This window comes from Panthera onca, chromosome B3, assembly GCF_046562875.1.
Source record: "Panthera onca isolate mPanOnc1 chromosome B3, mPanOnc1 haplotype 2, whole genome shotgun sequence".
Classification (NCBI taxonomy): domain Eukaryota; kingdom Metazoa; phylum Chordata; class Mammalia; order Carnivora; family Felidae; genus Panthera; species Panthera onca.
The window spans coordinates 107,054,914-107,067,169 of NC_138344.1; the positions used below are offsets into that span (position 1 = coordinate 107,054,914).

Below are 12,256 nucleotides of genomic sequence, written 5' to 3' on the forward strand. Positions count from 1 at the left end.
AGTCCTAGTAATTGGGGAGTAACCATTGTCTACAGGAGCCCCAAGCTGACTCAGGATTTCTTCAGTAATCACATGAGCCGAGGCCATCTCTCCCTGTCTCTGTCCCACCCCATTCTTATCCTATCTTCATCTTTTGCAGTCACAAGGTTAGTCATGGTTTTTCCTGAAACCTGTCTGGCCTCTGTACTGGTGGAGATGATCTTCCTAGGAAACAAGATTTTTCTGGCACTGCATTAGTGGGAGGTGGGAAGGGAAAAAAGGAAACCAGTGCTGCTTGAGAAATTAGTGTCACACAGTGCCTGTGGATTACAGGAGTTCTCCATAACTTGTCATTCATTTCTTGATGAAATCTGAACTTCATCTACACACTTAACACTGTTAAATTTGTGTGCTTGCAGGAACTTTACAGACAGGGATCCCCAGGTGTTTCATTTGGTTTTTCTGTGTTTAATTTGACAAATGCCATCATGGGAAGTGGCATCCTTGGTTTAGCTTATGTTATGGCTCATACTGGCATCCTTGGATTTAGGTGAGTTTTTTTCTTTATTTCTCCCCTCCCCACCCCCCCCACCCCCCCATTTTGATAGTACACTGAGAAGCAAAGAGGCCTCAGAGCTGGTGTTATACAATTTCTAGTTAAATCATTTCTGGAGGTTTAGCATTTTCCTGCTACTTATATATTATTGCTACTCTGTAGTTTGGAGGGATGCTATATAATTTGTATTTTTTATCCAAAAGTGTGACTAATTTATAAAAATGGAAACTTGACCCATGCTTGTTTATGATAACATTAAGAAGTGGCTGTTGTTGTGTCACGTTGGCCAAAGTGAATTAAAGTTTATCAGCTATCAGATTACTTACAAATAGCAATTTTGTGAGTGGAAAACACATAATCTTTTCATTTCTCTCCATCATCTCCTGTCCTCCAGCTGTTAGGTAGTCTTATTTCCCTGAGTCTAGGCATGTGTTCTATGCCTATTCCTTTTCATCTAGACTCAACTCATATGCCAGTTGGCCCAAAATAGGAGACGTTCTTGGCTTTTCTGTGTTTCCATAGTACTTGTCTATTCATTCTGTTATTATAATGTGTTGTAATGATTTGTTTGCAAGTTAGTTTCTCTGCTAAACTGAAATCGTTTAGAACTAGGCCTAATCCTTAGCATTTAGTAAGTTTGTTTTGTTTATCAGTAGAAGCAGACCCATTTTACCAGGAAATTTAAAATGCATAGAGTCTCATTTAGGTTTATTTTCTGCTTTTATTTTGAATTTCTTGATAAGCGAACCAACTTTTAAGTAACCCAACTTCTTTTTATAATGAGATATATGCACAAACTTTCATAATTTTTTTATTAAAAAAATTTTTTTTGAATGTTTATTATTTTCGAAGGCGAGAGAGAGAGAGCATGAGCAGGGAAGGAGCAGAGAGAAAGGGAGATACAGAATCCAAAGTGGGCTCCAGGCTCTGAGCTGTCAGCACAGAGCCGGACACAGGGCTTGAGGTCACAAACCATGAAATCATGACCTGAGTTGAAGTCGGTCGCTTAACCAACTGAGCCACCCAGGCACCCCATAATTTTTTTTAAATAAAAAAAAATTTTTTTAAGTAGGATCCACACCTAAGTAGGGCTTAAACTAACCACCCCCCACCGAGATTAAGAGTTGCATGTTGTACTGAGACAGCCAGATGCCCCTCATAATTTTTTGAGTTTTTATTTTATTTCCAGTTAACATACAGTATTATCACTATATTGCAGTGATTCAACACTTCCTTTACAACACCCGGTGCTCATCACAACAAATGTACTCCTTTCTCCCCATCACCTGTCTCACCCAACCCCTACCCCCTCCCCTCTGGTAACAGTTTATTCTCTATAATTAAGAGTCCATTTTTGATTTCTCTCTGTCTCTCTCTCTCTCTCTCTCTCTCTCTCTCTCTCTGGTTTGTGTTGTTTCTTAACAAACATTCATAGTTTTAAAACTTCAAAACTGTATGTGACATCTTAGGCACGATATAATTATAGGACTTATTTTGGGGTCCCTTTGAAAAAAATCACATCTTGTACTCCAGGGTCTTACATGCAGATGTATACCACGGAACATGCCCTCATTGAATCATATTACAATTGCCATTTAGTGATACCAGACTGTTATTTTGTGAGGCTTCAAGTGTACCTCTCAGTTTTGCTACTTAATAACAAGTATTAAGTGGGCCAAAAGTAACTTTTGGGGTACTCCACTAGAGCCAGCTTTCTAGAAGCCTGTTTGTTAGTATCTTCCTGAAAATAAGTAAGAAATTATGCATGTTGTCTCTTTTACCACTTTCAGTAAAAGAATCCCAATTATTACATCGTCTGCACCTTTTCAAATTGTGTCATGAACACATCAACTGTGTTAACTGCATTTGTTTGGTTTGGTGGATGTGTGTGTTTAATGCTAGGAAATGCAGTCTTAATTCAGTTTTATGGATAAAGGTGGGGTACAATCTTTGGAAGAGAAGAGACAGAGGGAAGGAAAAAGAAGACAATGACGGGGCGCCCGGGTGGCTCAGTCGGTTGAGCGTCTGACTTCAGCTCCGGTCTTGATCTCTTAGCTCGTGGGTCTGAGCCCTGCGTCGGGCTCTGTGCTGACAGCTCAGAGCCTGGAGCCTGCTTCAGAGTCTGTGTCTCCCTCTCTCTCTGCCCCTCCCCCACTCACACTCTATCTCTCTCTCAAAATAAACAAACATTAAAAAAAGAAAAAAAGGAAACAAAAAAAAGACAATGAGATTCCACAACCAAAACCTCTGTTTGGATTTAAAATAGGAAGAAATAGTTATAAAAGGGAAGTATTCAAGATCACTGAATGCCTGAACCAGCAGTCAGCAGACAAGAGTGCCGAAGGAGGAAATTTGTTTTTGTTTCAAATAAAGTTGGTTTCTTTCTGATTTTTTAACATTTAAAAGCAGTATATTTTCATTTAAATAAAATTCGGTAAATGCAGAATAATATTTTCTTACTTTCTTTAGTGGCCACAATCCAACTCTAAGATCATCACTGTGAACATTTGAATGTGAAAAAAAAATTGGTTTTTTAAAGAGATACCTCAGAAAAGAAACTTTTGTGGGGTTTGACCATGTCCTCTTTTATATTTTAGTTTCTTGCTGCTGATAGTTGCTCTCCTGGCTTCTTACTCAGTTCACCTCCTGCTAAGTATGTGTATTCAGACAGGTGAGTAAAAATACTCTGAGTCATTTGTTGAAGCAGCTCCTTGAGATGGGAACCACATACAGGATTCGATGTCTCAAATTTAATTTCCAGTAGGCATGCATTATTATTAGATAGGGTGGTTGAAATAGAGAATTTCAAAAGACCAAGTTACCCAGTCCTAGGGAAGTATCCAAGGACAGAATGGAAGGAAGAAACTTACCTCCCTTTCTCTATAGCACACAGCATAGTTTTCTAGGTTAGGGTAGATTAGGGGAGACACCTGAAAGGTGTTCAAATGATCCAAACCTTGTACTATGGGGAAGCAGTGGACAGGTGTTCATTCTGATTGTATTTCTCTTAGGGTGATTATTTCCCCAAGGAGAACGCCTCTCTAGATCTACTCCTGTCTCCATAGGAGGCCAGGTCACTAAACCTTGCATTTATTTAGGTAGTTGTATATTTTCAGTTGCAAATCTGGAATAAGATAGTCTTTTTGAAAATGACAGATTTATATGCAATTAAAACAGAATAGATATTTATAAATATTTTTCCATTTGGACTGTTACTATGTAATTCATTCATGTATTAAGTTCTTTTCAGTTGCAATAAGTAAAAGTATATGAATTACAGAACTGCTTTAATAAGTCTTTTCTTTTGGCATTAACAAATATTCTGTATCCATCAATCCTGGTCTTTTTATCTGTCTAGTCTCTTTTATGTTTGGATTAGGTCAGTTTTGATGCCAGATCATGAGTTTAATTCTTCTTCTTTTTTTTTTTTAATGTTTATTTATTTTTGAGAGAGAGACAGAGACAGAGTGCTAATGGAGGAGGGGCAGAGAGAGAGGGAGACACAGAATCTGAAATAGGCTCCAGTCTCTGAGCTGTCAGCACAGAACCCGGCATGGGGCTTGAACCCACAAATGGCAAGATCATGACCTGAGCTGAAATCAAGAGGCAGACACTTAACCTACTGAGCCACCCAGGTGCCCCATCATAAGTTTAATTCTTATGTGAGTGAATTCACTGTGCTCTATCAGGTTTTGTTGTTTTCAGACTTTAAGAAGCAGAATAGATACATGAAATAGACAGTGGGATTATTCTGGCTGGAACAGGTGAGAGAAGCCCAAAGGTATTTCTTGAGAATTTTAAGACTCTTCCAAGCATAGTCCTAAATCCACAACTCTACTCTATTTCATCCGTCTATGCAGCAGACATATCTGCAGATCCTTTTGTAAGTGATTTACAAACCACGGGGCTTCTAAGTCCAAGAATGTGAGGTGGGACTGAGAAATATGTTTTTAAAAGTCCTCCAGGTGATTCTTCTGCAAAACTGGTTTAAGCTCCACAGTTCACAGCTATAATTTGTATCAGTGCCTTTGGCCATCCAACCTGCAAATGTGTGCCTTTCTTTCAAGGGTATTGGGGACGGTGCAGACAGATAAAAAGACCAGGAAAATGCAATATTAATCTGAAAATACAAGTTATTCATAAAGCATCCCAAATTCAGAAATAATAGCACTAAATAAATGTCATTGTAAATCCTGCTGAATTTGACTGGAATTTTAATGACCTATTTTGAAATTTTTCTTCTCTGTGTGAAAAGATTTATTTACCTAATTGGTAGTTTTCAATTTTTTTAGTTTTTAACATCTTAATAGGGTTATTTTATTTTTTTGTTATGGATTCTACTGAAAGAGTAATATGTTAGTCAACTGTGGCAATTATGTCTTCATTACACTTTATTAATTTCAGTTATTTGGAAATAATATTCAATTTAGGAAGATTTCTGAGTAATGCTGATTTTTTTTCTCCTTCACTTCATCTATATTTAACTTCAAAATTCTGACACTGTCTGTTGTTCTTTTCTGTAACTTTAGGGCATATGAAACTGAAAACCTGTTTCTTTCTCTCTTTTCTTTTTTCCTTCATTTTTGTAGCTTACTTGGGCCATGAACTAGCTTCTTCATGGTTCTTCATATACATTGATGCACCTGTCTTTCATTGATTGAATTCCTTCAGTCGTTGTAAAATTCTCTATGGAGGTAGGCTTTTTTTTTTTTTTTTTATTAATACACACACACACACACACACACACATATCAAAGACTGGAGAATAACATGTAGCTAAATTTTCTTCTCAGTGTTTTGGACCGTCATTAAGGAGTATTATGCTCAGATCAGATTCATTGGTCAGAGAAAGGGCTGTCGTAAATCTTTACAAAATAAATTCTTCATTTATTTGCCTGGAGTGCAAGAGAAATTTTTATCTTTATAAAAGTAAAGGATTTCTTCACATGAAATTCTGCTGTTTTGGATTATATATCGGGTTTGACGTCTATGAAGACTTTTTTGGGGAACTGAGGTAGCATATGAGGTACCTTAATCTCTGTAGCCTTAGTTTATCATCTGTAAAATGATAATGATAATGCTTTCCTTTGGGATTATCGTGAGAATGAAATACAATAATGTATATAAAATGCCAAGTCCTTGGTCAGTGCTAGCTTTTATTATGAGTTCTCACTGATGCAGAACCCTTGAAGATTGCAAGATGTACACACTTCTGCCTCAGAAACAGTGGCGTATTGTGATTCTTTGGGGAAACTTCTCTGCTCAGGGAATAAACCCATAGGTCCCCTCCTCTGATCTCCATATCACTCTAAGCAAGAAGGAATGACAGTTGTAGAACTTAGCATGCCAGTACTTACCTGTGTACTGTCTCTCACTCTCCTGTCCATATAGCCCCTCTTTGTCTAATTGAAGTTTCATGGTATGTTATTACAATCACTGCCTTGCTCCTCCCCTTTATCATCCTACTCCTCTAGCAAAGCTCCAACCATGGTTAAATGCAGTTCTGCCTACTTCACACATGCACCTGTGCAGTAGAATATTCCTGCAGAAAAACACAGCCATGCAGATTGATATCACTATAATTCAGTGTCTGGTGGACCTACGATGCTATTACACAATCCTTATCTTCAGTTCATTCACTTGCTTACTCTGCTGTCTAAGAGATGAGGTTTTCATAGCTTCTCCTTTCTCTCAAACCTTCACCACATTCTCATTGATTACATTCTTAGTAGATATCCTCACTTTCTACTTCACTGAGAAAGTAGAAGGAATCATAAGCTCTTGCCACTGCTTATACCTTCCTATCTTCATTTGTGCCATATGCTCTGTTACCTTGGATAAACTCTTGGTGTTCCTATCTAAGACCAGCTTCCCTACTTATGCTGTGATTTCGTCTGCTCTCACCTGCATCATTCCAGCCACTGTCCCCCATCTCCTCTCTTTTATCATCTTTGTTCCTTTGTTTTCTTCCTATCAGGCTACAAAGAATCTATAATTTCTTCCATGTTAAGAACGACTCCACATCCTTCAGTATGCTCCATGACTTCATAGCAAAACTCCTCAAAAGACTTATTTATACCAGATAGTTCCTCTTCCTCTTGTTCTCTTTTGAACCCACTCTAGTTATGCTTTCCTCTATCATTCCACTGAAATTATCGTACCAGCGACTTACAGTTAGTTGCTAAATCCAGCAGTCAGTTGTCATTGTTGACCTCAGTTGACTATTCAGCAGCATTTGACACAGTTGTTCTATCCTGTGTGTAACACTTATTTATACTCTAATGGTTTTCTTCCTGTTTCACTGAATACTTCTCTTTCTTTATGCTGAATCTTCATCTCTCTATCTTCTAAACATTGGAGTACCCCAGGACTATTCCTCTGATCTCTTTGCTTTTCTTCTTCCTCTTTTTTTTAATGTTTACTTATTTTTGAGAGAGAGAGAGAGAGAGACAGAGCATGAGCAGGTGAAGGGCAGAGAGAGAGGGAGACCCAGAATCTGAAGCAGGCTCCTGGCTCTGAGCTGTCAACACAGATCCTGACACGGGGCTTGAACTCACGGACCAAGAGATCATGACCTGAGCCTAAGTCAGACGCTTAACCAACTGAGCCATCCAGGCACCCATGATCTCTTTTCTTTTGAACTCACTCTAGGGCTCATGGTGACCCTAAAATTTATATTCTTAGCCTGGATCTCTTCCCCTGAATTTCAGTCTCCTATACAACTGCCTCCATGACATCTCCACTTGGATACTACTATATGTCTCAAATTGACCAAACTGTCTGTTTTTGCAAATGCCAATCTATACCTTCCACTGTTTTCTCATCTAAGTAGATGATAGCATCTTCTTTCTAGTTGCTTAGGCCAAAAGTCTTAGAGTTATGGTGAACTCATTTTTTCCCTTCATACTCCAAATGGAAGCTCCAAATGTGAGGAAGTATCCATTCTATACATTTGAAGGTAAAATATTGACACAACATATGAAGACCATGATGAAAAGGTGTAGAGGCTACCATTTGATCCAGTAATTGTACCACTTGGCATATACCTAAATGAATTGAAAACTTATGTTGACACAAAAACCTGCACATGATGTTTATAGCAGTTGTATTCATAATAGCCAGAACTTAGAAGTAACCAAGTTGTCCTTCAGTACATGAATGGATTGTGTGGTCCATTCAATGAAATGTTATTCAGCGCTAAAAAGGAATGAACTATCAGGCGACGAAAAGATATGGAGGAACCTTTGATGCATACTGCTAAGTGAAAAGTAGCCAATCTGAAAAGGCTACATCCTATACAATTCCCTCTATTTGACATTCTTGGAACACCTGGCTGGCTCAGTTGGTAGACCATGCAACTCTTGATCTTGAGCCTATGAGTTCAAGCCCCATGTTGAGTGTAGAGCCTAGTTTTTAAAAAATGGCCAATGATATGATATTCTAGAAAAGATAGAACTATGGAGACAGTGAAAAGTCCAGTAGTTGCCAGGGGCTAGAAGAGAAGGAGAAATGAATAGGTAGAGCACAGGGAATGTTGGGGGCAGTGAAACTATCGTATTACACTATAGTAAAGGATACATGTCATTATTTACTTGTCAAAACCCATAGAATGTACAACACCAAAAGTAAACTCTATGGACTTTGGGTAATGACGTGTCAGTGTAGACTCATCAGTTGTAACAAATGTACCACTCTAGTGGGGAATGTTGATGGTGGTGGAGGTTGGGCATGTCTGGGGTTAGGGGGGATGTGGGAACTCCCCATACTTTCTGCTCAATTTTGCTGTGAACTTAAAACTGTTCTTAAAAATAAAGTTTATTTAAAAAAGTTAAGTAACAAACTCAGAGGAAAAGAGGAAACAGATAATACAGAGACCAGATGAAAATTTAAAAATACTATATTTAATAGCTCTAAATAACTAAAAGGAGATAATTCATTCTTGAAACAAGGACAGGGAGTTATTTAAAGGGTATAATCAGAAAATACAAGAGTCCTAGAAATTAAAAATTAAATTTAAAAGTAATTTAGTATTTGAGTTGAAAGAGCTAAGGAAATTATTTAGGCAGGGGGATGAGAGGAAAACAAGGAACTTGAAAATGGGAGAGAAAAGATAGGAAAATAGAGGATCAGTCCCAGAGGTTCAACATGCAAAAATAAGTGGAATTCCATAAAGAGAGAAAAGAAAAAATATAATGGTAGAAAAATATCAACAGAATAATACAAGGAAAGTTTGTTTAACTGAAGGAAATTAGTTCATAGATTGAAAGTATCCATTATAATACTTGTAAAATAATTCATACCAACACACATTGTTGTGAAAAATCAGAAACCCAGAAAATATCCTAAAAGCTTTCAGAGAGGAGAAACAAACAAATTTCCATACAATGAATAAAGACTGTAATAGCAAATAGCTTTACAGGAGACCCTATAAATAAGAAGACTATAAAACAATACCTTTAAAATTTGAAAGGAAATTATTTCAGTATAGAATTCTATACCCAGCAAAACTATCATTTAAGTGCAAGGGTAGAATAGTAACATTTTCATACATGCGAAGTCTCAAAATTATCTCCTGTGCACTTGTACTTAATTAACAACGGAGTTTGCCGTTTACCAAAGTCATGTACTATCAAAGAAATAGGGAATTTAGCACAGAAGAGAAGTAAAGGGAATTCTCAGGACAACTGAGCAGCTGATCTAAGAGCTACCTCCAGATTGGAGTAGCTTTTTTCACAAAGGCACCATCAGCTTTCCAGGCCATGCTTGCCTTCAGGATTATAAACATGATGGAAACCCTTTTTCTTTTCCTTTTTCTTTTTCTGTTTCTTTTTCTTTTTTTCTTTTTCTTTTTCTTTTTCTTTTTCTTTTTCTTTTTTTTCCCCTTAAAAGAATCCCTTTTTCATTTGTCTGTATGGCTCTAATTTACACTAACAGTACCTGAGTAGGTCAGCAGTCAAGCCTGGTTGTCACAAAAGTCTAGGAATCAAATACCAGAATATTGAAACAAAGTATTAACAAGAGAAATAAAAGAAAGAAGTGGATTAGGAAATGTGGAGATTAAGGGAGTTAAAATCAAGAGAAGTTGATGTCTGAATGTGAATAGTAAGAGAGAAGGAGATGTCTAAGGATATCTCCCAGATTTCTGTTATGAGCCACTGGATAATGATAGTGTCCTTAAATGGAGGTAAGAACACAGCAGGAGGCATTGATTCAAAGTAAAAATGAGTTCAGTTTTGGATAGGTGGACTTTGAAGAACATTTGACCCTTGAACAGCACAATGGCTTATTCATCAGAGCAACCAACTCTTGATTTCGGCTCAGGTTATGATCCCAGGGTCATTGGGATTGAGCCCTGCATGGGGCCTCATACTGAGTGTGAAACCTGCTTAAGATTCATTCATTCTCTCTCTCTCTCCCTCTCCCTCCCTCTCTCTCCCTTTCTTTCCACCCCCTCTTTCTTCCTCTCTAACGTTCTCTCCCCTCCCCCTCTGCCCCCTACCCTGCTCATGCTTGTTTTCTCTCAAAATAAGAAAAATAAATAAATATGGACTAGATACAGTAAGAGCTCAGAGGAGGGAGTGATTTGTCTTGTCTGGGTTGGGTGTTGAGGGTCACTAAATATTCCTGAAGGACTGAACTGAAATTTGACTAGGAGACAAGGCAAGAGACAATATTTCATATACAAAGGTACATACTACATATTTTACTCAAGATACCAAAAATAGTTTACTATTACTTGTGTATGAGGTACAAAAGAGAAGAGATAGACAAGTGTCACACCCTAAGGAATTTGGAGTTTTTGCTGAGCCAGTAAGAAGCAACTGAGGTTGTTGAAGAGAGTCCAGGAAGATCCTGGGATTCACTTCTTATTGCCTCCAAAGAGAATTTTGGTCCCTCCTAGAGCCCACTGGGAAAGAGAACAGAGTCTCCTAACTTCCTCTTCCTAAAGTAAGGTTATAGTGTTTTTATGAGGATTTTAATTCTTAGCAATGATGAGGATATAAATGAGGGGTAAATGTCTCCTTTGTGCTCCCCATTTTTTTTCTTAAACCCTTTAGAGCAACGATTCTTACAACTGTCCATTGCAACACCTTCCTTGAAAAAAAAATTCTAAATGCTCCCTTTTACTATCTGAAATGAAATTCCTGTAGGTATTATACCTCACCTATGGTGCACTGATTATTTTATAACTCTAAATAATACATTTAAATTTTTATTTTTGTTCCATGGAGTTTATATAGTGTCCCTTGACTCTCTGCCATGTTATATATTAGCGCGGTGTCCTTTCTCTCACCTGTCATCTCCTATTTCATACTTTGCATATTTCCCTGCTACACCTTTGTATTGTCAAGGTTGATAGTATTTCCTTTCTGTTTTGTAATCACACAGAAGGCATTCATGCTTTATCTGTAAGATAAGTCTAAAAGTTGAAAACTAATGAATAGCATTTATAGGATAAGACTGTGTTAATGTTGTTCACAGCAGGGCCAAGCAGTATATTGGGGCCCTAGAACTTTCTCTACACATGCAATATCACAACGTCTGTGCCATTTGAAAGGAGAATGTTTCTAGTATTCTAACATTCTGTTTGCTTTTTCTGCATTGAGTTCTCTGAAATCATACCACATTTAGTGGGTAAATTGACATTTAATTACATATTGAAAAAGATCAGAAGTAGTGATACAGGGGTACCTAGGTGGCTCAGTTGGTTAAGCTGCCAACTCTTGATTTCAGCTCAGGTCATAATCTCAAGGTTCATGAGATGGAGCCCCGCATTGGGCTCTGCGTTGACAGTGCAGAGCCTGCTTGGGAGGCTCTCTTTCGCCTTCTCTCTGCCCCTCCCCCACTCCCTGGTGCACCCATGACCTCCCTCATTCTCTCTCTCTTTCAAAGATAAATAAACTTAAGGAAAAAAAAAAAAAAAAGAACTAGTGATACAGTTGCATAGTAGACACTCAGTAAATGAATGACCTGCACAACACTATTAGGGAGAAAAAGGCAAGAGGAAAATGATGGAAAGCACAAGAAAGAAAAGAATTTCAAAATAATAAGTGCATTGCAAATGGCCAAGTTTCTGAAAGTTGAACTGTATTTGAATAACTCATGTCCCTCAATCCAGATCCAAAGATAATATTGCTGCTGCTGAAACTTGGGCTTTGTACTGTAACCAGAGTTTATTAATTGTCTTATTTCATTGAGGAAAAAATGCAAAGCAGACAGAACACTGGAGTAACTAGCTGGAAATATTCCATGACTTTATGGGAAGCAGCTTTCCAAATGATTCGTGTGGAGGCCAAACTCTTGGTCTAGCCAAAATAGCACTAAAGTGTGCCTTGATGGTACATTAAAGAAGAAATTTTCCCCCAATTTACTTGTTAAGATTTACAGCCTTTCTGCCTCCTCAAAACATAGCATTGATTTCTTTAATATCAAAAAATAATTTCCTAAAATAGATTGCTAATGACTGCTTTCAGTTATTTACTTAAGGAGGATTGTGCCAAGTACTGCTTATATGGTTTCCTGTAAAAGACTGAATTAATTTTATAATTTTCATAATTAATGTTATTCCTATTTTGTAGAATATGCTACTAATGTGACTGGTCATTACCACATCTTATTTTGATATCTCTTAAAACATTTTCACTTTATAAATAAGATATTAAAACATCGATCATACGAAAGGGCAGAAAAATGTACCTTATTTGTAGACCAAGTGGTAATA

At 37.5% G+C, this 12,256-nt stretch overlaps 1 protein-coding gene across 8 annotated transcripts in view; it reads left to right on the forward strand.

The window, feature by feature from the left end:
• SLC38A6 (solute carrier family 38 member 6) overlaps positions 1-12,256 on the forward strand; it is a 74,426-nt gene that overhangs the window by 841 nt on the left and 61,329 nt on the right. For 7 of the 8 annotated variants that reach the window (XM_060619977.2, XM_078448175.1, XM_060619978.2 and 4 more), the window contains exons 2-3: positions 399-529; positions 3,133-3,206. In XM_060619977.2, coding sequence (XP_060475960.1) covers positions 399-529; positions 3,133-3,206 — 205 coding nt within the window. The remainder of the gene's footprint in view (positions 1-398; positions 530-3,132; positions 3,207-12,256) is intronic. The other variant, XM_060619983.2, reaches the window with a different exon arrangement.